Genomic DNA, 26,731 nt, shown 5'->3' with positions numbered 1-26,731 from the left:
AGCCGATCCTTTTAAAGCCCTCCAAACGATGCTCCTGCACCAGATAGTACACCCCCGTGGGGTTTCTTTTAACCGCCCCCCTCCATCCTCTCAGAGATCATCCGCGTGGGCGACAACAAGAAGGTCCACCACATCGACCTGGTCCCTCAGGAGCAGCTGTTAGCGGTCATCTCCGGTCGCAACCGCCACGTCCGCCTCTTCCCGTTGGCCGCGCTGGACGGCAGGGAGATGGACTCCTACAAGCTGGCCGAGACCAAGGGGTGCACGGCGCTGGTGTCCGGGCCGGTCCGGAACAGCTCCATCACCTGCCTGTGCGTGGCCATGAAGCGACAGGTTATCTGCTACGAGGTTGGTTGGGAGACAAATCACACAGCCGAACTTAAAGCCTCTTCCAGACTGTGCCTGCAGGACAATGACGCGTAACCATATAAAAGAACAATCTGCTGGTTCTCCGTCTCCCAGGTGAACAAGAGCAAGGTGCGCCATCGCCGCCTGCGGGAGCTCCAGGCCCCGGCTCCCGTCCAGTGGATGGGGCTGCTGAGCGAGCGGCTCTGCGTGGGCTACCAAGCCGGCTTCACGCGCTACAGCGTCCACGCGGACTGCGCTCCGGTCGGCCTGCTGCACCCGGAGGACCACACCCTGGCCTTCATCTCCCAGCAGGGCCTGGACGCCCTGTGCGCTGTGGAGATCTCGTCCAAGGAACTGCTGCTCTGCTTCTCCGCCATCGGCGTCTACGTGGACTCGCAGGGGCGACGTTCGCGCCAGCAGGAGCTGATGTGGCCCGCCGTGCCCAACTCTGCCTGTGAGTTCCGACAGGAACGCGAACCCTGTCTCCCGAAGCCGTTTCGCTGAAATCCCAGAATGTAGCGTTAAGCTTGAAGCTGACACATTCGTCCCTCCTCTGCAGGTTACAACGCCCCCTACCTGTCAGTGTACAGTGAGAACGCTGTCGATGTGTTTGACGTCAACACCATGGAGTGGATCCAGACCATGCCTCTGAAGAAGGTGACTGTGGGGCTGCTAGTCGGACTGGCGGGTGTGTGTTTGTGTTGTCGTGCGTGCATGGTAGATAACCTCTGACCTCTTTGTCCCCATGAAGGTGCGTCCGCTGAACCCAGATGGATCCCTGAACCTTTTGGGTCTGGAGACGGTGAGGCTGATCTACTTCAGGAACAAGACGGCAGGTCAGTTCCACAGAGGACTCCAGGAGCGATCCGTACTTCAGTGATGGCCTTAGTACCACCAGAATACCATGAGATGAACTTCTTAGAGATGTTTTGCAGCAGAAAAACCCTTAATTAGACATATTGAGATGATGATGATGATGATGATATTATCCCAGAGGGTGATGAGTTGGTGGTTCCCGAGACGTCAGACAACAGCAGGAAGCAGATGGTTCGCAGCATGAACAACAAGAGACGCTTCTCCTTCAGAGTCCCCGAGGAGGAGAGACTGCAACAGAGGAGGTACACCATTTAGCACACTCTACACACTCAATCCTAGAGCACTGCAGATTTAGTAGAGGCACGTCGCTTCTCATTTTCCGTCAGTATCCCTCATTAGTCCAGTCACTGCGTTCTGGCTCCACTCAGCCCATTGGCACGTGTGGTTTCTGTGCAGGGAGATGCTGAGAGACCCGGAGATGAGGAAGAAGCTGATCTCCAACCCCACCGACTTCAACCACGTGGCCCACATGGGACCCGGCGACGGCATCCAGATCCTCAAAGACCTGCCCATGGTAAGACGGACCTGTACCAAGGCCGGCTGTCCACCAATGTTTCGCTCCCAAGCAACAGCCCCAGTAGAAATGTCACCTACATGCCTTGTCTGACTCGACGCCATCTGCGTGTTCTTATCAGTTGTTGTCCATATGTTTAACTGTCGCCTAACCTCATGCTTAGTCATCGTGTCCGCACAGAATGTTGCGTGTGGTCATGCGCGTGTTGTCGGCCGTCTTGGCGTGAATGCGTACATCTTGTGTAATCCGCGTACTTCGGGCATGTCTGTCCCCCATCCTCATCCGCCCCCCCTGGCTGTTGTTCTCTCCTCTCCGCTGGCCTGTCCCGAAGCAGAGCGTGCGCGCCCAGGAGAGTCGCGCCGCTGGCTTCAGCGGTTCCGTCTCCATCCCCTCCATCACCAAGAACAGAGCAGAACCGGGACGCTCCATGAGTGCCAGCAGCGGATTGGGCATCCGTGAGTACCGGCCCGAAAGGGGACACAAGGCCACAGAGCTCGAAATACACAAACGGAACGACATGAAATGGGCGACGTTGAGCTGCTGTCTAGCTTTCTCTCTTCCCTTTCTCCATCACTCCCTCTCGACCTCCCCCTTTCCAGGTTCGTCGTCTCAAAATGGCAATGCGTTGAGGAGAGAGCTGTCCGGGGGTAGCTACAGTTCCAAGCGCCAGACCATGACCTCTCCCTCCGAGAGCTCCTTGTCCTCCGGTGGGGGTATGGACTGCTGCAGCGACGCGCCCCTCTCCCAGTTTGACAGAGAGGTACGTGACCGGCCCCGCAAGTGCCCTTAAACTCGCCTGCTAACCTCCGTGAGACCAGGGTGGAATTGTGCTGGATGGGCCTGAGTGTCGGTTTAGATCTCATTTGCCATTCGGACGCAAAAAGTAAATCTGAAGTCGCATCTCTGTTACTGGCGTTCTGCGAGTTGTATCTGGGTTGTGTGTTGGTTGGGAGAGTCAAATGGATGGATCTGAAACCACGTTTCAAGAATTGTTTGAGCGCGGTGGCTCGAAATAACTGGGTTCACCATCGCCCCCCACAGAAACATAAACCTCTCCAGCCGGTGACCAAGTGTGTGGAAGCCTTATGGAACATATATGGAATTCCAAACATATATGTATGTCAAAGTGTGCCCCATTAATCTGCCACCCCCCACCACATCCTCCATGTTCTTGTGCCCGCCCTATCATCCCTCGATCCGATTGGTTTCTGCCGCCACCATCCTACCGCCGTCACGGCCCCTTTACTGGGAACTCGGTGGGATCTCCTGCCCAACCCTGCCTCCAGTCCCAGCCATCAGTCATCCTCTGCACCGCGCCGCTACTCCCTCAGCCCCAGGACTCACAACCTCACTTTGCCCGCTGATCCAGGGTCAGCTCTTGTTTCATTCCGCTTACGCTTAAGCTTAGGTTTGCGCTCTTATCACCTGATCTAAGATCTGTGGTTGAGAACGACTTTCACCTCAAGCGTCCAGCCATCCTGAGAGCCAAGATTCTCCTCCTGGCCATCCACCGCGCCTCTGGCTCCCCCTCCTGGCGTGGCTGACTACCATCTCCACCGTCCCTCATAACTGGCTGGCACCATGTTGATTCCTGCCTGCCCTCATGTCTGCCTCCCCCGCTACGCCCCCTCAACCCAGCCCCCCACCCGCCCCCCCAGCCCCAGTATGTTGTACTCTGGGCCGGGTCGCTGAGTCTGTTACTGTTCCTCTCCAGTGGCAGGCGGTCTCGCCATCGGAGAAGACCCCCGATCTGAAAAGGGCTTTAAGGACCCTGCTTAGTAAGATGAAGGTAATGACATCGCTGTGCCACACACAGACACCAACACACACACACACCTGCGTGCCGTGAAGCTTTACCCCAAAGTCACCGTCACCCCCACCCCACCACCCCCTGCGCCCCCCTCTGCACCATTTCAGTCCCTGCAGCTCCCGATGCCTGGGATGTGCCCCCTCTCCCTGGCTAGGGGAGCTTGGCCCGGGGTGGCGCCTTCATTTCCCCGGCTTGGTTTGGTTTGGAATGCGTTCTGTGTGCCTCCATCCGGTTCCCCCGCGGCCTGCCCCTGTCATGTTTCTGACCTGGTTGACACATCGTCAGGAGGGCGCTCCTCTCCGACAGGCCGTGGTACTAGCTGTACCTCTGCCGGCTACTGTAGTGGCATGTATTGGACACAGAGGTAGTGTCTGCAGCCTCCTGGGAACAGACGTAGGAATAAAATGACTGAGAAACATGCAGGCGAAAGACAGTCAACCTCACAAACTCCCCTCTAGGGTTGCAAAATGTTGTTAACTTTCTTTAAATTCCCGGGTTCCACAAAACATCCTAGTCATGGCCGTTCCCATAATCAGGAGGGACGTTTAAAGTACAGGAAATGAATAGGAAAGTTACCTGATTTTTGCAACCCGAGACGCACTCTAACCTGCTTATGTTAACTTGTAGCTCTCAGCGCTGTCCTCGGGGATATGGGGAATCATACTTGTGGAGGACAAGCAGTGTATGCAGGCTTTTGTTCCAGCCCAGCAACACACCCCCCCCCCAGTTGCGCTGGGCTGGAACTGTCAGCCTTCCACTGGCCGCTGATTCCTGCTAGTTTTAGACTGCACCTCGTGGGTTGTGTAGGTATGGCAGCCATCAATCACTTCCGGCCAGTCGAGCTGCTCATTGGCCGATGATGTGGAATGTTCACGGGGCGTTAGTTCCGCGTTGCCTAGCGTCCTGTGTAGGGATTTCACCACGTCCACAGAAAGTCAAACAGCAGATCGCCTTTAATTATTCCAGTGTTTGGTTGAGAATGCTGACGCGCAACACGCAGAGGTCCCTGATGAGTGTTGACCGGGCCTGATCAGGTAGTAGCCATCGTAGATGACTTCTGTTCTGTAGACACCCTCTAATAGAACAAACCAGTTATTGTTATTTGGTCACTGGGTAGTTTGGCCTTCAACGTTGACAGCATGTCTGCTGAATGTGACCCCTGCCTGTTCTGTGGTGAGCTGGGATGAAACATAACATCTAAGTGTCTCTCAATATCTTTCTCCCCCTCTCTCCCTCGTCTTCTCTTGGGTCTCTTCTCCGTCCTCTCTACCCGCAGGACTCTGACTCGCCCCGTCACTCGACTGCGTCAAACAGTTCTACGTTCAGCAGTCCCCCCAGCCCCAGCTCTCCCCACAAGACCAAGTCCCTCTCCCTGGAGAGCACCGACCGGATGACCGGCTGGGACACATGAGACGAGACAGACAGCACATCGCCCCATTCCCTGGCCCTCACCAAGCCCTGGGCCCGCCTCCCTCTCCCGGGCTAAGCCTGCCCCATGTCTACCCATTGCCCACGGAACTGCATCTGCTGCCACAGCTGTCACAGCCTATCCCTTGCCCCTCCCGCTTGTTTACTTGACCTTTGACCCCCCACTAAGTTCCCAAGCTGGAACTGAAATCGACAAAACAAAGGGAAAGGATGCTTTTGACCAAGAGGGGAAATACCAGGAAGGCTGTTAGTTGATATATGTGTGTGTGTGTGTGTGTGTGTGTGTTTGTGCGTGCGTGTGTATGTGCATATGTTTTTGTGCGTGCGCGTGTGTGTTTTTGAAAGAGGGCATGCAACATAAGAATCAAATTGACACCCCCTTCCAACTGCTTTTCGCTAAAAAACAGAAAGTTTTATTGAGTACTTTTGATTGCAGCACTACTAGCCCCGATGTTAAAGTCTCATGTCATTGTGATGAGACCCGGAAACCTCAAGACAAAAAAAGAACAGGATGAATAGGAAACGACAGATAATCTGATGTGTGTACATAGCACCCTTTGGGCTTGGGGGACCACCTTTTATTTATGAATCTAAGACATAGAGAAGGTGCTTTGCTGCTAGAGGCGAAAGAGGGGATGCTTTCTCTCTCCATCCCTCTCGCTGTCCTTCGGTTGCTTTCTTCTGGAACGGTAGTTGAGAACAGCAGAAGAGCGAACTCCATTCACAACACAAGGCTCACAAATACACAAGAAAAGAAAAAAAAAAGAACACAATGATGTTTATTTTTTGTTTTGCTCATGTGAAATATGTGCAGTGACATGTTTGTACCATCAGCAACAGTAATGCGCAAAAATAAAATGGTGAGGGGATTTTAACTCTAGGTGACTCCTCGCCGGCTTCTTGTTCTAGAATTCTTAGGGACAGCTGTGTTTAGAAGCAGACTGAACATTCTACGATGACATCACGGCTCCTTCTGCCACTTCCTCATGACATGGGCCAGTGACCTCATCTACCTATCTGGGACCATTGGATCATGCCCCATGTAGTGTAGACCAAGCACCCTAAGTACAGTAATTGACCAACCACAGTCCCATCCCAAAAAGCTGATTTCCATCACAACGATGTACATAGGTTAAAAGTAGAGAATAATATATGATGAGGAAAATACTATAGGGAAATGATGGGAAAAGATCCACAATTTATTTTTATTCTTTGAAAATAATTTGGGGTTATTCATAAGAAAGCCATTTTAAACCACTTCAATTTTTTTAATGATTTCTTTTAGGTTGTTTTTTTTGTCCTAGCTTATGTATGAGACTGTCTAGGGTTTATAAAGATTTGCCTTGGAGGAAACCCATTATGGGTCACATGGACCTGTGCTGGCAGTTGAAGATGTGCATGTATTTGAAGCGTTAGTCCTATCACACACTTTCCCACTCCCCTCCACCTCACTATGATCCACTGTTGAGGTAGGATTGCATATTTCCTAGAGATTCAGAAACCACGTGTGTATTTCCATAGTATTCTGTGTGGTACTGATCTGTGAACCACAAATGTCCTTAGACGTCTGAAAGAGATTTTGCAAAGCTTGTTATAACCAAAAAGAAGATTGACTTGAATCTCGAGTCTTTGTTATTTTTCAGACAGCCTTGCTAATTTTGAAGAATGTTTTTGATAGGTTAGGGGAAAAAGACACTATTGTAAAGAGATGTTGATTTGAATACACAGGCAGCACTAGGTTGAAATAAGGGTCAAAAAAGGGTGAAAGAATGTCAATGAAATGCCAGGAAGGTCAACGTTTCATTTCTGTTACAATCCTCCCTGCTGTCATGTCATTATTCTTACTGTCAACTGGTAAGCCATGTATAACTATCTGTTAATGGAATTACCTTGATGAAAACCAGGATTGGGATTCATTCCTTTTTAATGCAGTCATTTCAGGGAGTAAAATGGAAGTTCCATTCCAAATCCCATTTACCTCAATGCTTCCCTGTTAGACAAATTTGGAATAAGAATTTCATTTTACTTCAGGATTTTGCCTGAATTGAAAATAATTGACCCTAAGGCCAATGCAAACCACAGCATAGTGTTGTTGATCTGTATTTATGTGTGAAAAGGAAACAATTTACTTGATATTGTTTCAGAGCTTTGGGTTTGTGTGCCTCAATCAGCTGACACTTATCTCTCAAGAGGAAGGGAGGTAACTCTTATTCTGGAAGGGGGGCTGTTATTATGAAAGTACATTTTTTCATTTCTTACAAGGAATTGTTTTTGTTCCAGACCATTTAATTAACAACCATTGTTACTGGCAGTAAAAGGGACCTTCTGTCTTAAGGTTTAGACATTGGTTTGGGTGGGTTGAAGTGAACCAAGTAGTCAACATGGCAGTATCTGTTCTAGTCAAACATAATAAAATAAAAAACAACACATTTCTGCTTTTATTCCTGCCAGTGGGGGCCTAGACCTTAACTCTAAATCACAATTCTATTTTATCCCCTTGTAGAATACAGCCATTCATTATCTCTTGCCTACTCATTCCACGTTTTTAGAAATCAATTTTATATTGAGCTTGTTAAAAAAAAAACAATCTGGAGGAGTCAAGTCTCACTAAGCTTGTTTTACTCAACCACCTGAACTTAATCACCTCCTCAGATTTATTTCTAAGCTACCAAGTCTACCTATTCATATCTGCTGGACCTTATCTGTAGAATGTATTAGCTGAGAACAATGACAAAATATCTTCGTCTAAAAGTATTTAGACCAGGCTTTGTACTGTTCAGTTAAAGCCCTGAAGTCCCACATAAAAAAAAAAACTAAAAAAACTCAGGAATGTCCGAACCAATGATTATTTTCATCCTAACAATGACAATTAGCGTCATGGAACCGACTACGCTTGGGAAAACGAGCTACATTTATCCAATGTGTAGCTAGCTGTGACTCGGCGTAAGGGTTGAATAGTTCAGCTGGAAGGAAAGACGTAAACAGGAAAACGAAAGATGAAATTGTTTTTGAATTGAGGATGAATGGGGGTGTGGCTTTAATGAGCTGATGGAGGGTATTAGTTTGAGGCTGAGGTGCCACCATGTAAACCATGAAAAAAAAATATCAACAAATAAAACGCCTTTGCATTTCAGTGAGGTCTTCAGTTCTTTCTATATTATTTTGCTCTTTCATATCATATTACACTTTTTTGTTATTTTGTTTTTCTAGAATTGCTTTGTAATAATTTGTACAGTTTTGCATGTTATAGATGTAATCATTTTTTGTTTTGGGATTTGTTTTTAATTTTGACTTGCTTATTTTATTTGAACGGTTTGGGAGTTTTACTGAGGATGACCCACTACAGGTGATGTAGATTCTTTTTGCACAGAAATATTTAAGGTGTACGGTCAAACAAATGTATGGAAACTGGCCACCACGCTTATGTGGAGAACTCATATTAACCTGACTCCGATGTATTTCAATAAAGCTGGGCTGTTAGAAATACGGCTTCACTGAACCCTGTGTCCTGATCTCATTTCATTCCTTAAGAGGACACTGAGTAGCCTGGATCCAGTCACTCGGCATGTGCACAAATACACCCCCAGAGGGGGCTTGAGCCTCTGCCCCTCTCCATTAAGACTCAACAAGTGCCCTTCTTGCCCAGCAGTGCCTGCATTCTATCTGCGTGATGCGTCATTCACTCAGATGGGCTTGGTGCCCTTTTAGTCATTTCAGCCCATGTGGCTCTGAAGGCCCTGCTTGGATTCATTATTCTTGTTTTACTTTTATATGATCTCAGAACTATAAGTTACATACAATATGTATATCTGTGACTGTTAACAAATGTATGATGTGCTATGTTTTTATATTACAGTATGAAGGTTATAATTTAGGTTATGTATTAAAAGATGACACAGTTGAGCTTCCATCCTATTGCAAATATCCACTTACATTTTCCTGGATGTATTTTTAGAAGAGTTTATTAAAAATTTCACAAATGTGTCACCCCCTGAAAAAAAAATATTTACACCTATGCACATGATGCCACTACTAGTTATGGCTAACAATTCTATGTATACACTCCATAGAAGGGACATTACTACTGATTCCAATTCTATCTGCAGGGGGAAATAAAACTATTCTACCAACAGTATAAGGCTGGAGTTTGGAATTCAGCTTTTATCCTGTAATACACAGGTGTCAAACTGATTCCACGGAGGCCATAGAATATGCTGGTTTTTGTTTTTTCCCCCTCAATCGGTGCCCACTTCAGACCAAACCATCCAGGCGAGGGGAGATCCTAAGTAATAAGTGAACTTATTAATCAAGCATGTAGGTAAGGTAAAACTGAAAACTCAGCAGACTCTCAGGCCTCTATGCAACCAGATTAACACCTGTGCTGTAATACAACTCAGCCCTTCAAAACAGCTGGTCCATCAATAAAACAGAATAATCTGCAACTTGACTGAAAACAGGACCATTCACTGTTGCCATTTCCGTCACAAAATAACTAGGACCCAGAGCTTTTCATAAGCAGGCCTGAGTCAGGGGAAACTCTGGACCCTACCTGTCACGTACGTTCTTGATAACTGCCTCCATCAGAAGTGCAATGAAAAAAATGGAGGTATAAAAGTACCTCATTGTATAGTAGTGAGCAGTGTAACAGTGCTATTGGTTACTCGTGTCCAGTAATCATCATACAAGTAAACAGTGCGGTCACCAGGAATAAGGAGAAACATGTGCTTGTGTAACCCAGAATGGAACAATTCAGATTGAGAAACTGTTACATATCAACCGTTTTCAACCCCTCCCTCCCCCCGAGCAGTGGAATGTGCCAATAAAGATGTAGTTCAGTAATTTCTTCACAGTATAAAGTCCTTTACATGTAACTGATCCCAGAGCTGTCCAGAATCTAGAACATCCGGTGAAAATCATTGGGAGAGAACAAGTATGCCTCAGTGTTATTTCTTCCATGTCAGTCTTATTGGTTTGAGCATTCACTCCTGCAGGTCTGAGTTAGCCTCGGCAGGGGTTTATAGCTCTGGCCAGCTGCTGCGGGTCGTTAGTTGACCAGACATTTTAAAAGGCCTAGTTCAGGCCACGGTTGCATCTTCCTCTTGGACCCGGTGGATTCCGTTGCGAGGGGCGCTCTGAATAGCCTGGGTGACGTTGCTAAGGTCCCTGATGCTGCTGTGCCGTGATTGGCTCTCCAGACGCTGGGTGGAGCCGTGTCTTGATAGGCTGTCCATCCGGTTGGTGCTGCAGTGTCGGGAACCTAACTGGTCACTGAGGCGAGGCATGCTGCCATATGGGAGGCGCTCCTCGACTGCTCGGAAACTACCTGCCGTATACCTGACAGAGGAGAGACGTCACAAACAGTCGGGGTCAAGTGACTAACTTCCTGTAGCTGCTAAATGAGGTTGTAATAAGCATCCTGTTTTGTTTCTAAATATTCTTTACACACACAATGACCTTATACTTTTTTGCTGTTTTCAGCTTTCCAATTCTCATGCATTTCAAACCAAACTTAAAATCAGACTGTTCTGTCATTCATTTTGTTTAACAAATGTTTTCAGTTTTAACCAGGAAAAGTAGTGAGAGAACATTTGTTGACCTGTGATTCCAGCCTTGTCTGTCTATTCCAGAATGGTAGAGAAGTCATTTAACAGTGTTTATTGTTTTAGTAGCCCCCCTGTCTTGTCGGGATAATGGATGTTGACTGGCTCTGGGGGACAGGGGAAGAGGGTGCTCTTAAATCACTTCCAGATTACATTCTATTTAACCAGGGGTATGACTTCTGTTCAGCAAGTAACCTGTAGCATTTGATTGTGAAGTTTGCATCTTCATGAATGCAACCAAGAATAAAGGTTCACTCGTTGTTATGTGGACTTCTCTTATTACAGCATGGAATTCCACTACAACTAAACAATTAAGAAGAGTAGATAGCAGATTTGAGTTGTTTTTAAACATTTAGCATTTAGCAGAGTAAAGCAGACACTTATCTACAGTGACTTACAATAGTGAGTGGATACATTTTCATCCATTTCTAATGCTGGTACCTTAAAAACCAGACATTACACGTGCCATTCTGAAATTACTGAGCTCCGGGGGACCTCTAGAGGGAGGGGTCATGGAACCTGTCCTAGTCCATCCTACCTGCCATCTCTGGATCGATGCAGACTGCCATGGAAGCTGCTCCTCTTGCTGCGGATGCTGCTGGCCCGGCTGGTGCTCCCGCTGGGGGGCTCGTCGAGCATGGCCAGGTGGGTGGAGGAGGCGTGGGTGGATGTGCCCTGCGTGGACGTCCCCCTGGACTTCCTCACAATCGGGGCGTTCGGGTCTCGCAACAGCAGCTGGGCGAAATCGGGCTCCTGGAGGACCTGCCGGCTCTCGTTGACCACGCTGCTGGAGAGAGGAGAGGAGGAGGCAGAGGAGGACGAGGCGGAGGAGGACGAGGGAAAGGCAGGGATGGAGAGGCGGAGGAGGGAGGAGAGAGAGAGAGGGAAGGCGGAGGGCAGGGCGGAGCGGTAGAGGAGGAGTGAGGAGTGTGTGGAACAGGGGGTGGGAGAGGGGGTTAACGTTCTGATAACAGGGGAGGTGGGGGGAGGTGGGGGAGCGCAGAGAGGAGGCCTTTCACTACCACCACTTAACCAGCACCCACACCGGTACACAGCACTGTGTCAATACAGGAAGTGAATACCCCTGCTAATCACCCACGTCATTCTGGAGAGTCGGTGACCTTCATTAATGTACCTCCCGTGGACGTTAGAGAGAGAGAGGTTGTTTAAGGGACTCACTCTTTGCGTCTCCGTCCTTGAAAGAAGCCGGCCCATTCAAAGCAGGTCTTCTTGCTGCCCACCCAGAACACCGACGGGATGCCCACCACCAACATCATCAGGTACTTGATGAGGAACAGGGACATATTTGGCCTGCTGGTCTGCTGCACCTGAGAGACGGAGAGGGACGAGGAGAGGGCATGGGTGAGCGTGTGTCTGCCATAAGGCTGTAGTAAAAATCCGTGCAAGAGCGAAGCTGCCTGCGTCTCTGTGCGATCGCTAGTCCCGTATGCCTGTGAGGCGGCGTGGGTGGGAACGGCAGTACTCGGTAGGAGTGATGCTTCTCGGAGGCAGTGAGACATTAATTCTGAGGCGTGTTTTTTTTTCCACACGCCTGTCTCCCCTAACAGACGGAGCTCATGGCTACGGGCATCAACAAAACATCAGCCAATACAATGTTGTGACTCTTCCCCCTCTCATCTCCCCCCTGCCAGGCCCCCACCCCCCAACACACACACCCAAGTACGGCAAAGCACCAGACAATAACACAACTCTGCGTATTGCTCAAAGCCATACAGACTATGGCACTGCACAGCAGTGTGTACTACAGCAACCTAACAACACAGAGACACACACACACAGTCTGCCCCTCACCCTGTCAGGGATACACACATCCCCTGTTGTTTCCGTGCACACACGCGCAAACCGCACAGACGCAGCAGTCCTGACGGGCTCATTATGAGTGGAGCCGGCGGGCTGGGAGGCAGGGGCAGCCCGGAGCTCAGGGAGACTCATTACTACAGACCGAGACGGGAAGACACTGAATCACTGCAGAATACATCCATCCCTGGCATGACTTAACATGTCTTATCTTCTGAACTCCTCGAAATCGGTACAAACCCATCTGGTTTCCTGCCAATCGTTCCAATCAGGACGTCGCAGACAGACACAGGGTGGAGGGAGGAGGACTGAGCAGAAATATAGGATGGCCCTCTCATGTAGGGTTGCGCTCTGTCTCTTCTGAAGCTGTGCGGCCTCTGTCTTCAGGAGAGACACTAAGGCACTGTTCCTGATGGGCTCAGGTTTAGTCTTGTCCTGGACTAAACAACCAAGGTCAATGGAGATTTCTATTGAAACTGGCCCCATATGAGTGTGTGGCAGATTAAGGCTCTCCGTTTGTCTCCCCCTCGTCTCCCACAACCCCTGTCCCAAAACCGATCCAACGGGCCTCTGAAGCAGCCAGAAGCCGTCATCGCTGGCGTTCCACACAAACACGCACGCACCCAAAAACACTAAACAATGCTGTTCCATTAGCACATATGGACACATCTCGCATGTGCCAACCAAACCGGAGGTCACTGGAAGGTCGCGGTTGCGGATCTCTACAGTGTGCCAACAAGGCTTCCTGCGCCACTCATTAGAAGACAAGAGATTACACGCAACATGCATTCTCAAGTGGCAGTGGAGCTGATTGGATAAACAGAAAGCACCCAGACGAGGAAGGAGGTGTGCAGCAGGCGTACAAACAGCAAGTGAAGGCCATATTAATAATTCTCTTTCACTCCTCCACCCATCAAGCGCCTGTTATCTGTGCCACCACAGCAAATACTAACAGAAAACCTATTTAAAGAGGGCAGGAAAAAAGAGCAGTGCAGATGCGCTTATATGAGAACAGAGAACGCTGTTACAAATGTACACACACACACACACACACACACAAAAGTAGCAGGGTGTTTAAATTATTAAGAGCTCCTGCAGATGAGTAGGGATGTGTTCTGAAGCTCCAGGCAGTGAGGTGGTTCTCTGGAGTGTTTCATCTATTACAGACAGCCAACCTCAAACCTATGCACTCAAGTTTGTGCTCAAGTACTGGAGCAAGGTGGGTTGGGAATTAAACGACTGTACACCAGACCCAAATATCATTTTATTCTTTCGCTGTGGGTTTTCTTTCCAGTAACTCATTTTTGTACTTTTTCAAAAGGGCCCCATGACAGATCGCTGGGGATCCTGAGGTTTCTTAGGCACCCTGATTGAGAATGTCTCAGGACAGTAGGGATTTTATGACATGTTAAATTAGGTGATTGTCATTTCTATAAATGGCTACAGGTGTGTAATTTGGACTCACCTGGTATAAGATATGGTAGTGGGTCTCACTTGATATAAGGTATGGTAGCGGGTCTCACCTGGTATGGACAGGGGATGTGGTACTCTCTGCAGCGCTCCTGGACCCAGGTGGTCTCCCAGACAGACCGGTAGCTGTTCTCGTACAGATAGCAGGAGATGACCGTCAGCAGGGGGACCAGGTAGAGCACAGAGAACACCCCAATACGGATCATGAACTTCACCAGCTTGTCCTGGTTCTCCTTCTCCAGGGGGATCTCCATACGGACGCGGTTCAGTGCCAGTATGCCTGCTAACAGTAATGCCACGCCCACCTGGAATCAGACAGATGATGTCAGAGATCAGGAAGTTAAAAAAAAGTGTATTAGTTGGTTAGGTAACCTTTTCAATAAGACCTTTCAGCATCAATGATATCAAAGTTATAGATGTAGCCCAACCAGATATATATATATTTTTCAATGTCAATTGCTTAAGGGGAACCAGGGTTTTAGCGTTGTTTCCACTTGGTTTACACACATACGTATAATCTTGGTTTTGTTGGGCTACAGTATTTCAGCAAAGGTCTTGAGGCATTTGTAACTTCTTCATGAATGATTGGGAACCTATCACAAATTTCTAGATCCAAAATGGGCTACTAAAGGTGCCAACTACAGATGGTCTTTTGAGATCCACTTTTTTACAAATCCCTGTGGGACTCATTCTCACCAGCACATCCAGGCCCAGAGGAGCCAACAGGAACCACCTCAGAGCCGTGCGGTCATACAGTCCCACGAAACACACCCCGCTCACACCATCCCCTTCGATCTTGTTCATGGCGAGGAGCGTGACGGTGAGGCAGCCGGGGATGCCCCAGGCACAGGCGTGGAACAGCAGGGCCTTCTTCTCGATGGCCTCGCTGCCCCACTTGGGCACCGCTGCCAGGAACCAGGTGATGGTGAGGATGACCCACCACACACTGCCCGACATGGTAAAGAAGTAGAGCACCATAAAAAGCAGCGTGCAAGCCTGGGGGGCGCAGAGGAGAGGAGGTTTAAAACAGACTGATAGAAATCCAGAACAATTTAAAATATCTGTTTGCAAAACAATGTATTCATCTAAAATGTTTTAATATATGAGTGGAAATGTCCCAGATAAAACAGGGACTCTATCAGTGATTTAGTCAATGAATCAGCTTTCAGTCTGTCAGTACGCTGAAATGCCGTTCACCTTGTTGTGGGAGCCCTGCGTGACCGTGGCTGCACGGAAGCGCCCGGGGCTCTCTGCATTGCACGCCACCCGGTCCTCCAATAGGAAGCCCAGGAAGAACACCAGCGACACCATCATGTAGCAGACGGCATAGAAGATGATTGGCCGCTCAGGGTAGCGGAACCTGGACACGTCGATGAGGAAGGTGAGGAAGGTGAAGAGGGTTGCGGAGAGACAGATGATGGACAACACACCGATGAAGTAGCGGGCAAAAACCAGCTCGTCTCGCTGGAAGTACATGTTGGGGCAGGGAGGCGAGCAGTCCCTCACACCCAGGAAGGTGTAGCCCAGGTCGGGGTCGATCTTCAGCTCACGGGGACACCAGAAGCCATAGTCGCGCTGGACAGAGATGGGCGATTCAGTGGAGTCTGCGCTGGAGAGAAGGTCTACAGGACGGGGATAGGCCTCATCACAGTCTGGGAACCTGTGGAACAGAGAGATCTTAGACACATATTCACATTACAGAAAATTCAGTATTCAACAACAAGAGCAGTGTGGGGGGCTTGGGGGGGGCTCAGCGGAGATAGCTAGGAGGTAGGCTTCCCATGATCTTCCACTCTCCCGAATCTGTTGGGATTTGTTGCAAGGACAGCGAGCCAGGGGTTCACAGTATAACTTGGTCATAGTGGCCAGAGGTTTACAGTATCACAGTCAGTGTCCAGGGGTTCACAGTACAAATCAGTCATAGTCGCCAGGGGTTTACAGTATAACTCAGTCACAGTGGCCGGGGGTTCACACAGTAGTCACAGTCACCAAAGCTGGACCCTGCAGAACAGAAGACTACTAACCTGTTACAGTCCATCTCTTCTGGCCATGTGACGCCAAACATGTCCATGAGTTTGTAGCAGTCCCCCCTGGCCTTCTGGCACAGCAGCCGGCAGGGCAGGGTCATTCGTCCGTACTCTGTGCACACCGGAGCGTAGAGGGCACACAGGAACATTCTCAGCTCCGACGAACACTGCAGGTTCACCATTGGATGGAAGGGCTGAGGGGAAGACGAGGGAAAACACGCTGCTAAAACAAGCATTCTGGGATATGAAGCCAAACACACAAATATGGTTTATGTATTCAACTTGTAAGAATACATCTACATACGCCACGGGTGAAGTAGTGACCATTAAGACTGCATAGGACACAAAATCCAAGGTTTTGGCTCACAAACACCACATACAAAACTAGAGTGTGCGTCTTTAAGAATCAGCTCCTCTTATTAGCCATGGAACAGCCTTATTTATCAGTTCAAATATGCCGTGTTGATGTTCAGGAGTCTGGGCTGTGTTCCCAGGCTGATGGTGTGTGGCCTTTCAATTGAAGGGCTACATAAGTCAAGGGCGAAGTGTCATTTTGAGAACTACACCAAGACATTCAGGGGGTGTTTGTGCACACGCAAACTGTTACACTGGGCCTGATCGTTAAGACAGTACTTCTAACGGGAGAAATGTACAGTTAGGTCCAGAAATAATTGGACACTGACACAAGTTTTGTTCTTTTGGCTGTTTACCACAATGTATTCAAGTTACATTACTTACAGTTAAATAATGAAGGTTTAATTTGAGGTTATTCAAATCCAAATCAGAGGAAGGGTTTAGGAATTACAGCTCTTTAATATGTATCTTTTTTAAGGGACCAAAAGTAATTGGACAATTGACTCAAAAGCTGTTTCATGGACAGGTTTGGGCTACCCCTTTGTTATTTCTTCATAAATTTAACAGTTACAATGGCACTGGGTCACTAGTGTTTATTGATGATGTGACAGAAGCAGCCGGATGAATTCTGATGTGTAGGGGGATATATTGTCTCCTCAGATTCAGCCAAATTCAGCGAAGTTCATTGGACGGCGCTTCACTTTACAGATGGACAATGACCCAAAACATACGGCAAAAGCAACCCAGGAGTTTAAGGCAAAGAAGTGGAATATTCTGCAATGGCCGAGTCAATCACCTGCTCCCAACCTGATCGGGCATGCATTTCACCTGCTGAAGACAAAACCTAAGGCAGAAAGACCCACAATCTGAAGACAACTGCAGTAAATGTCTGGCAAAGCATCACAAAGGAGGAAACCAAGCGTTTGGTGATGTCCATGTGTTCCAGACTTCAAGCAGTGCAAAGGATTCTTGACAAAGTATTAAAAATGACAAAATCATAAAATTTTATTTATGATTGCATACATTTTTCCAATTACATTGGAGCCCCTGAAATAAGGGGACTGTGTAAGAAAATGGTTGCAATTCATAAAAGTTTCATAAGAAATTTTTGTTCAACCCCTTGAATTAAAGCTGAAAGTCTGCACTTCAATTGCATCTTGGTTGTTTCCAAGATGCAATTGAATTATGAACATTAGGTCCAGAAATATTTGGAAACTGACACAACTGTGCATACTTTGAATGCAGAATGATCCAAATATGGTGTGATGTTATCATCTGTCAAAGAAATCCCTTTAGAAATCCTCCAAAATAGCAACTGGTTATGAGGCTGCATGTAGAAGGAAAGCAAAAGACTAGAACTGATAATGCAGAGCATTTTGCAAAACATCCTTTAGAAATTGGTTTATGACTGGTAGCTTTGAAGAACCAAAGTGTTGGCTAAACAACAAGCCTCTGCTAAACACTCAACTGGAGAATGAATCATTTGTAATTGCAGGTGCAATTTAAGAATGATATTCTGCTAATTGCCTTACAACAGTCAAGCAGTTAACAAGCTCAGCCAGCTAGTCGAAAGAAAAGCTGAGATTCTCATAAAATGTGAAAGCTTTTATTTCTAGATTTCTCACTGCTTTAAAAATGAACAGGAGTGACACCCCCCCCCCCACTCCACCCCCCGTCCCAGAACATTATTCATGTCTGACCAAAAGAAGGGCACAATCAGACATTAAAACATCTTGTCTGACACAGTTTGGAGCTGATGGAAAAAAACAACTCTGGCCCCTGTCCTCATAACACCCCCCACCTCCCCCAGCCTGTCACAATGAGACAGAGAGGGGTTGAGGGGGGAGTACGACTGGCTTAGTAACCCAACTCCCCCATCAGACTCCAAGCACATGGAGGTGGCTCAGGAGAACCTTTGTGATGAGGAAGGGTCATGCTGTTACATACTAACACACACACACACACACACAGAGAGTCCCGTCTCTGGAAAAGTGCATTCAGGGATAGAGTGCTAGCTAGCAAGCAGCTGTGGGGCATGGCTTTAGTATGCAAATCCCCAGGGGGAGGGAAGAAAGGGCCCCCAGCCCCACCATGGGCCAAGCTAGCCGCATCCTGCCCCTGCTGGGGGTGGCCTTTGTGACAGTGACAGGGAGAATGAGGGGTGGGGGGAGGGTAGAGGAACAAGACAAGGAACCCCACCCACCAAAATGGGAAGATGAGCTAAATGGAATTTCATTTCTACAGCCAAAATGGTTAACAGTGGTGGGGACAGGAACAGAACAAGCCAGAACAGGATTTGGCTTCATCTTAACTGTTTAAAAACTGTGTATCACCTTAAACACATACGAACCCCCCCCCCCCCCCCACACACACACGCACAGACACAACACACACTATGACTATGATGAGGCACATTCATGGTGTCATCCATCATCACCGTACCCAAGCCTCCATATCACTGGTGCTGTATGGTAATGACAGCCAGTTTCTCACAGCTGAAGGATCTGGCAGCAACAGGAAATATGACTTATGTGGATTATAATAAAATGAAATCTTTTGTAGGGGTTGGTACTTTCTGTTAGGGCAAATCAAGTCCAAAACTTGGGGAAAAGTGGAATTCACAAACTTTAGAGGCCCTTTGAAACCTTGAATACGTTACAGGTTGGCATCTCTCCCCTGCAACAACAGAGTGATCGAATGAAGATGGGTCATGTGTACACCAATGAGTCATGGTGATTTATTCTATATTAACGTGGACCCTGTCTGTCCACGGGTCCCGACTTTGACAGCGGGGCTCAGTGTGGGCTTCCTCCCAGACGCCTGCCTGTTTTTAAAGGGATTAGGACGGCTGTTAGGCTTGCCCACTCCCACACAAAGGAACCCACATCACATTCACATGCAGACAGCTTTTGTAAATGCCTTTTGCATATCAAACACAATATTCTGGCCTTCAGATTTCACATGGGCCGTTACATAAAGGCGATGACGACATGTGGGTTCATCCTGGTTAGTGACTGTTGGAACGTAGCGCTCCGGCAGACATCAGAGATGACAGACATTGTCCAGGCAAATGAATGTTCAGTCGTATTTGGCTCTTCAGATGCGGTTTCTTTTGTAAGCTTCACAGCATGTTGCACTCGCTACAGTATTTTATTCCATTTCATTGAAATATCAAGTGTCACGCGTTCAGCATTATAACCAGATACATTTATTTATTCTTGTATGATTGGTTCACTGTCACGCCAGTCACAACAGATCAATCAGCCACTCAAATCAATCAGCTCCGAGGAACAGATGTCTTCAGACACAAAGACCCAAACCTGGCGTGAAGGTGGCTGTGGAACAACCTTTGAGACTTATCTGCATGTCTGATATCCCAACCGCGTACCTTTCTTTTGAATTAAGATGAGATACCTGCACCATATTCTGTAAGAAATCTTTGAGATGGAAAGAGCCAGTCTCCAGTCAGGTGACACTACCTCACCAGAGGTCAGTCATGGTGCATTGTATCCACATGGAGGACTGGGATGATCTAATGAACGTCACATGGAGGAGGCTCATCTGGGCTGCCCCTTCTGCCCTCGCTCCTCACACTCACAGCCCAGGGCAGATGTGGGCTCCAGGAGGAGATGACTGTATGGTACAGTGTGTGTGCGCGAGCGTATGTTCAACCACACGGCAGCCCAAACAAATCTGAAATGGTCTTAGCCTCAGAACAGAACAGTAGATAATGGTAACTTGGTCACATTAAAAACAGCTGCTGTTTGTCTGCACCAAAGGCTGTATGTGTGTGCGTGTGTGTGTGTGCGCCAGACAGTAGCCTGCTAATGTCCCAGAATCCCCTCACTCCGTGGTTTCAAGCATGTAATACATAGGATTCTGTCAAGTTGCGCCCCCGACCCTGGGGGACACTGACAGTGCAGTAATGCAATTTCAACTAGCGGTAACATGATAATGATGTTATGGGGTTAGTTAAGAGATTTAGAGATCTCTGAAAAAGTAGTCAAATTATATGCAGTCATCCGGAAATGGCTGTCCTGGCAAATAAATCAATTGAACAACAAAGCCTTACCGAGTAAGTGTTTCTGTGTGCATGAGCACACACAAGTGTGACATTAATGTATTTTTAGATATCTGTTTCAAGACCAGTCAACCAAAGCTTCTCTCGGACTCAAAGGAATTCACAGAAGAGAGAATGAGTTGAGGATGAATCCCAGATGGACTGGACAATCACAACTAATCTAAATACGTCACTACTTAACTGAACTAAAACAAGTCCCCCAAGTTTCAGTTTCTCATTCCCATCTCTCCCTTCCTCCTGCCCCTTCTCAATTCTCCACATTTCTCTAATTGCCATGGCGATGGCCGATGCGCCAACGGGAGGACCAAGGAGGGAGTAGTGGGCGGGGCTGTGGTGTGTTCGGGCGGGTCAAAGGGCGGCAAGCAGGGACCACCTCCCGAGAGCCGCAGAAAAGCCTGCTCCTTTGTTAACAACACAATTGGGACCTGTTTCCCCGGCAACCGTGCAGTGTACCTCGCGTGGGGGGAGGGGGCGAAGGACAAAAGACTGAGATACGGCTGAGAGAAGGAGAGAGAGAGGGAGGGGCCATCTCCTCCTTCAGCTAGGCGGCCGTGTCATTCATGCAACTGTTTATTAAGCACACACACCAGTTGTTGATTAGCCAGAGAGAGAGAGAGAGAGAGAGAGAGAGAGAGAATGACACACAGACAAACACACACAAACACGCACACACACAAACACTATTCAGTGAGGAGCTAATAAACAGCGTGTTTGACATTAAATAAAACAGAGGTCTATTGTGGCCAGAGTTTATCAGACCATAACATGTAATGTACTGTCCCGCTAGCTGCTTGCCTGTTACTTGTTTGACTGGCGTCTGAGATCATGGACAGACTTTTACATGGATTCACTGAGAAGGGAGGGGGATTGTCTATTTTTACACACAACCTTACAAATGTGTATAAGATTAGGCCATGAATGGGAATGAGACTCTCTTTCGTTCATAATGGCTATTATTGTTTCAATAATGCAGACGGTATTCAATTCAGTCAGACAAACTCTTTCACCATTCAATAATAATCATTACATTTCATGAGAAGTCTTAGTCCAATGAGTGTAAAGTTTTGAGGAAAATGTGTATTTTACTGCACTACTAGCATAAAAACAAGCATTTATGACCAAAAGACATCTGCAGTTAATGTTTCTAATACTTCTATCCACAAAATAGTTCAGAGTGCCTGAGATATTCCCCGTTTAAACGTTCTCCCCTGCCTGTTTATCAGTTTGCATTGATGTGTCGTCAGCTCACACTCCCTTTGACAGTCGTAGTACTGCATCTGTCCGTTTCTTTTCAAATTCTCTCTCTCAGAAAACGGAGGATAGATGATGATAAAGAAATAGTAAATCCCCAGCCCTCGAGCTGCTATCACACTCCAGCAGCGGGGTTATACTGAGGTCAGTCAGTTTCCACAACAAGCCCCCTAAGGCTGACTGACTCAGACTTTATTTTTGAGAGATGTGTAATTTGTGCTCCAAATGGTTAGCAACCACACAGCCAAAAACCTGAAGCCCAAATGAAAAGCCCTCTGTATAGAACGATGATTAAATGAGAGCTGAGGTAGAAGATACTCAGTGATTTCCTCTAGAGACTAGTCGGTTATGGTACAAATTTCCCAGCTCCAGTGCCATTTACAAGAAAAAGACATGAAGCTTCTTAAAAACACTCCTTCAGAGGGTTTTCTCCACAGACGAGGATGAAAGGAAGCCATTGGTTCTCGTCCAAGTCCCGATTTCTCCACGCTACGAGCCATTCATCATCATTATCATGGTTGTTGAGTGGACCTTATTCCCTTTCAAATCAGCTGTCAATCCTCATTTGGCTTTTTCTCTTATTAAAGGATCTGGTTACTCTCTCATGGACCGGCCGGCCATGCCAGGGATACTTCAGGAGGACAACGTGCAGATTGAGGCGTTTTGGATACCTCAGTCTTTAACGCCGATTGGTATTCATGTGTTTTCTAAACATCAAAATAGCTGTTCATTGTGTTAACAGAGACATGCATGCGAAAGTGTGTCTAATCAAACTGAACCGTTGTCTTTAACCAAAACCCCTCAGAGTAGTGAAAACCCAAATTAAAACCACTACAACACTGGCCTAAGATAAAACAGTAGGATCCACTGACCTGATTATAATGCATGTAGTGGTAACTAAAGAATTTCTTTTCACGTACATGCATGCTAGAAAGTTTAAGGACAGTTCACTATGACGGATTTGGATCATAAATCACAGCTGACGACACCGATTTAACCAATGTCGATGTGTGAGGAAGGACACGGGAATGGAGAAAGCTGTGGGACATTTAAAGTGATAAGCTGAGTTCACTCACTGCAGCACTGATGTAGTGTGATGGCCCGGGCTTGTGGAGAGGTTAGTTACATAACCGGCACAAAACCCTCTCTCCATCCCTCTCTCTTTTCTGTCTATCTCTGCCTCCTCCTTGTCAGGACAAGACCAGCAGAGTGGGAACAGATGGGTGGGCTGTGCTCAGCAACATCCTCTCTAGGTCCCATCTGAGCTGGGCAGGGAGAACTGGCTGGTGGTGGGGAGTTTGGGCGGCACGGAGGATTTGGTGAACGGACCGACGGACGTGGGGTAGCAAGACAAGATCCAAAGTACTGGACAGATTAGGCTAGAAAGATACCATTAGGGTACAACTAATCTAATGAGGAAATGCAAATCCTCACTGATTGAGTTCAAATGCCAGCAATGAACCTTGTACAGAGGATCCCTGTGTGTGTGTGTGTGTGTGTGTGTGTGTGTTACAGATCTGTAGAAAGCGGGATGATTAGTGTGCCAGTGGCTTATTTCAGCATCTGGAATCAAACATTATCTCATGCACAGGACTGTATGTTCACTTCAGCACAGTGGATCTAGAGTTTAGTCAAAAGTCCTGAGATCAAAGCCTGTTATATAAAATATATTTTTTTCTGTAGAAAAATAATGCTTGAAATTGTGCAGTACAAAAGGGAAAAAAAAACTTTTTGTAAACCAACTTTTTATAACTTAGTGCACTCATCTGCTCATGGGCACTTTCGATTTACTCTGACTGAAGGAGTATGTGTCTATCCTTCATAGCTTTCTAACTATGTACGAATGTACCGAACAAGTGAGCAAAATGACTCAAATATTGAAAGTAGTTGCTGTTGGGCAGTCTGTCACAACACAAACAGCAGGTTGCAGAGAGGAACCGTTTTCCAGCGGAAGCCTGCAGCAGACTAGACCACCACACAATCCACTTCACAGAGTCATTTAATAATTTATGGTTTGAAAAATGCCCCCAAAAGAAATTTTAAAAGTTAATTGATCTTATAATGTTTTTGTAATATGTTCTCAGTCCCCTGGGCTAGAGGAGCAGACTCAAAGTAGGCTACCACTTTGACATTATCAACATTATTACCAGGTAGCCAGCTAACCATGCTAGCAGTGCCAGGTTTGGTTATGCTGTCCATGAAGCAGCCTGTCTGCCTATGAACTCATCTCAAACCAGGACTTTGCATGGAGGAAAGCACATTATCCATTCGCCTGAGAATCCCCCCCGTAGCCTCTGGAAGGCGCTGAGTTGATTTCGCACCACTGTCCGCAACAACGAGGTCTGAAGGAGTACTTTAAAACTTCTTGGAAGTATGTTTTGTTTTAATATTGGTGCTTTCAATGGTCGGCTTACTACATACTACGTGACAATAAATAACGTTTTCTACCCAAATACAATTTGTTAATAGTTGGATTTATTGCAAGTGTTCTAATCTTTGGATGATTTACGTAGTCTTCAATTTGAGTCATCCCTACCCTGACCGTTATTCTGAATTAATTTTGTGGGGGATGAACGATTCTACTTTGTGTATATCTTAACTGTGGCTGGATTCCAGTAGGACTAACCATCACTTGGAAACCAGCATAATGTGACTTGCAGAACAAATGTCACCCGTAAACAAGTTGTTACCCAAACCCTACAGCTTTGGGGGTATTGCTAGGCCAAGTCAAAAATACTGAATTTTCAAAAGCTAGGCTTTTGAGCTAGGCTCTAAGAAGGCTTCTAAGACAAACCCATTAAATTAGTTCAAAAGAAGAACCTTAAAATGATAAAACGGTTCTTGTTAGGACCCTTCACAAGGCAGAACCCGATACAGAGTTAGTTTGAAGATCCTTACAAGCAGATTCAAGGTGGAATCCTCAGCAAATGGTTCTAAAAAGCAACAAACATGATTCCTCTACTGCTGGCCTAAGTAATTATATTCATATTGTATGACCGCACGGTCGGTGGAGTCGGAAAGAAATACTCATGCGTACCCAACAAATTGACCACAACTAAACACAAAAAGAGAATACATTTTCAAATACATTCACACCTTCATTGCATATTGATGTCTCTGTTTTATATTTGTTGGTGATTTGACAGTTTCTTACCCTGGTTCTACATAGCTTTATATCTTCCAGTGTACAATAAAAGAATGCCTTACTCTTCATCAAGACACTAAATACTACTCAGACCCTCGACTGAACTCAGCAGTATACTATCTCAAGCATTAACAATGGCTGAAATAAATGTAGAGAGAGTGTGACAGCGAGGAAGAAAGCAAGATAAAGACAGAGGAAAAGAAAGACAGCGATCGCAAAGACAGAAAGAACGAGAGAAAAGGGGCAGACAAGCAGAGACAAAAAGCGGCAAGCAGAGAAACGAGCGAGCGCAGGAGATAGAAGGAAGCATAGAAAGTGTGTGTGTGTGTGTGTGTGTGTGTTTGTGTGAGAGACTTGTAGAGCAGTGAGTCAGGGGTGTACCTCCATGGCGAGTGCGGCTGTCTGCTGATCATAGTGGTTGAGGAGGTTGGGCATGAAGGTGGAGTTATATGGCAGCCCCTGACACATGCGCAGGGTGATGGGCTCACAGGTGAACATGCTGTGGCTCCCGGCAGCAGACTCCATAGGGATGGCCTCCACCACCCTAACCGACAGAGCCATCAGCGCAGACACACACAGTAACCGCGGCAGGCCCATGGCCAGGCTGGGCATGGGCCCCATCATAAGCCTCAAACGCAAAGCAGAAAGTCAGTGAGAGGGAGAGAGTGGCTGGGATACAGGTAAGTGACGGTCAAGTGACTGACTGGTCCGGTTTCTTGTCTCAGAGAATGACAGTTCGTAGCCGGGTAGAATCCAAGATGGCCGCCATGGCTGAGGCTGGCTGTATCCATTGCCTTGAGTCATAAGAGCGCCATCACCTTAGCAGGAGGCTTGGCGTTGGTTCCCTGGCCACTCCGTTTAGATTATAAACAACGGGTGGGATCGAAGAGTGGATCCCTGCAATAGGTCCTAGATGTCATGGGATCTGGAGGAAAAGTAAGCACATTGTAGCCTGACTAATACATTCTTAGATACACAATGAATCCAACCACAATATGCATTTTCAGATTTAATTATCCATTATTATCCATTACAGGGGACTAATCTGGTGTGGGTGGATGTAAAACAAGTGAATCACGGTAATTAAATTAGTACACTAATTATATTACTGCAGTAATAGTAAGATACCTAGTACAACATTATTATAACACAATAATTTGCAACACACCCTTTTGGAAGAAATGTAGCTTCTATGAAATAATTACATTCCCCGTTATCACCACTGCCACATGCCAGCTACCAGATAAAATACACTTTGAAATATAATAAAAAGGAACATTTGACACAACGCATACCCTGTATCACCTGGCACATTAGGCAAACGACCGTGCGTAATAGCCTTTACTGACGTCTCCCGCAGGTTTTTAGTGCATTACATGCTTCGAACCACGTTACAAAACTACCGGTAAATAGAAGCAGCAGTGCTGACACAGAACTATTGTCGTCTCTCTACGTCAAAGACAGTTGTCCACTCCAAAGACCGCGCGTAATGGACAAACACGTTGTCCGACAAATAAAAATGTCATAAAACAGAACAAAAGATGACGGTTGGGCTACTTCATTTGAAACGATAGTGACCGTATGTACGCTAGCCTACCTAAACTGATTTACTCACTTCAGGCGGAGCCCGTATGATATGTTCCTATAATCCTGCCAGCGGTGTTGCCAATAAATACCGTATGCACCATAAGAAATCATTTCAACAAAAGTGCCAAAAAAATCTCATAAGATTTTACCTTTCTGCCCGGGAAGATAATTCACGTGTAGGGGTCTTCGACGCTCCTCGAGCCCGTAACAATGCGTGAGAAGCCCACACGCCTCTCCTCCTCCCTCTCTCCCTCCTCCTCTCCCAGCAGGTTTACCAATAGGCGATGATGTCCTTACCGAGAGCGCGCATTAAAACGCGGACGCGCATCCAATTGAACCAATTGAACTCCATCCCGGTTTCAGTTATAAAATTACTGAAGCTTTAGTTTGAATGAGGTGCACATATTGTGTGGAGCCCTGAA

General features: G+C 47.0%; 2 protein-coding genes across 14 annotated transcripts in view; one reads left to right on the top strand and one right to left on the bottom strand.

Moving 5' to 3' along the window:
• Positions 1 to 8,475, top strand: part of cdc42bpab (CDC42 binding protein kinase alpha (DMPK-like) b) — a 57,775-nt gene extending 49,300 nt beyond the window's left edge. For 7 of the 12 annotated variants that reach the window (XM_034287896.1, XM_029114670.2, XM_029114668.2 and 4 more), the window contains 10 exons: positions 95 to 348; positions 463 to 802; positions 908 to 1,005; positions 1,100 to 1,184; positions 1,343 to 1,466; positions 1,621 to 1,738; positions 2,070 to 2,193; positions 2,338 to 2,498; positions 3,453 to 3,527; positions 4,825 to 8,475. In XM_034287896.1, coding sequence (XP_034143787.1) covers positions 95 to 348; positions 463 to 802; positions 908 to 1,005; positions 1,100 to 1,184; positions 1,343 to 1,466; positions 1,621 to 1,738; positions 2,070 to 2,193; positions 2,338 to 2,498; positions 3,453 to 3,527; positions 4,825 to 4,959 — 1,514 coding nt within the window. In that variant the 3' untranslated portion in view covers positions 4,960 to 8,475. The remainder of the gene's footprint in view (positions 1 to 94; positions 349 to 462; positions 803 to 907; positions 1,006 to 1,099; positions 1,185 to 1,342; positions 1,467 to 1,620; positions 1,739 to 2,069; positions 2,194 to 2,337; positions 2,499 to 3,452; positions 3,528 to 4,824) is intronic. The other 5 variants (XM_020056197.3, XM_020056191.3, XM_029114669.2 and 2 more) reach the window with 4 other exon arrangements.
• Positions 8,476 to 8,558: 83 nt separating this feature from the next.
• On the bottom strand, positions 8,559 to 26,576 carry fzd3a (frizzled class receptor 3a). 2 transcript variants are annotated; one of them, XM_020056198.2, is made up of 9 exons: positions 26,459 to 26,576; positions 25,104 to 25,647; positions 15,889 to 16,085; positions 15,062 to 15,524; positions 14,561 to 14,860; positions 13,918 to 14,169; positions 11,756 to 11,904; positions 11,115 to 11,363; positions 8,559 to 10,310 (listed from the first exon to the last, which is right to left on the bottom strand). In XM_020056198.2, the coding sequence occupies exons 2-9, from the start codon at positions 25,344 to 25,346 to the stop codon at positions 10,052 to 10,054; spliced, it is 2,112 nt and encodes a 703-aa protein (XP_019911757.1). In that variant the 5' UTR covers positions 25,347 to 25,647; positions 26,459 to 26,576; the 3' UTR covers positions 8,559 to 10,051. The 2 variants fall into 2 exon arrangements, with proteins under 2 accessions (XP_019911757.1, XP_012993942.1); XM_013138488.3 differs by having other exon boundaries at positions 11,115 to 11,360.
• Positions 26,577 to 26,731: the final 155 nt, after the last annotated feature.

This window comes from Esox lucius, chromosome 18, assembly GCF_011004845.1.
Source record: "Esox lucius isolate fEsoLuc1 chromosome 18, fEsoLuc1.pri, whole genome shotgun sequence".
NCBI classification, from domain to species: domain Eukaryota; kingdom Metazoa; phylum Chordata; class Actinopteri; order Esociformes; family Esocidae; genus Esox; species Esox lucius.
This window is presented reverse-complemented; position numbering and strand designations above follow the sequence as displayed.

Bases quoted from the DNA above. Each gene is read 5' to 3' on its own strand.
- fzd3a (XM_020056198.2), bottom strand. From the start codon at position 25,346: ATGATGGGGCCCATGCCCAGCCTGGCCATGGGCCTGCCGCGGTTACTG. The intron at 15,525-15,888 runs GTTAGTAGTCTT...TCTGTTCCACAG, and splicing joins GAAGAGATGGACTGTAACAG to GTTCCCAGACTGTGATGAGG. The intron at 11,364-11,755 runs GTGAGTCCCTTA...TCCTCTCTCCAG, and splicing joins CAAGGACGGAGACGCAAAGA to CAGCGTGGTCAACGAGAGCC.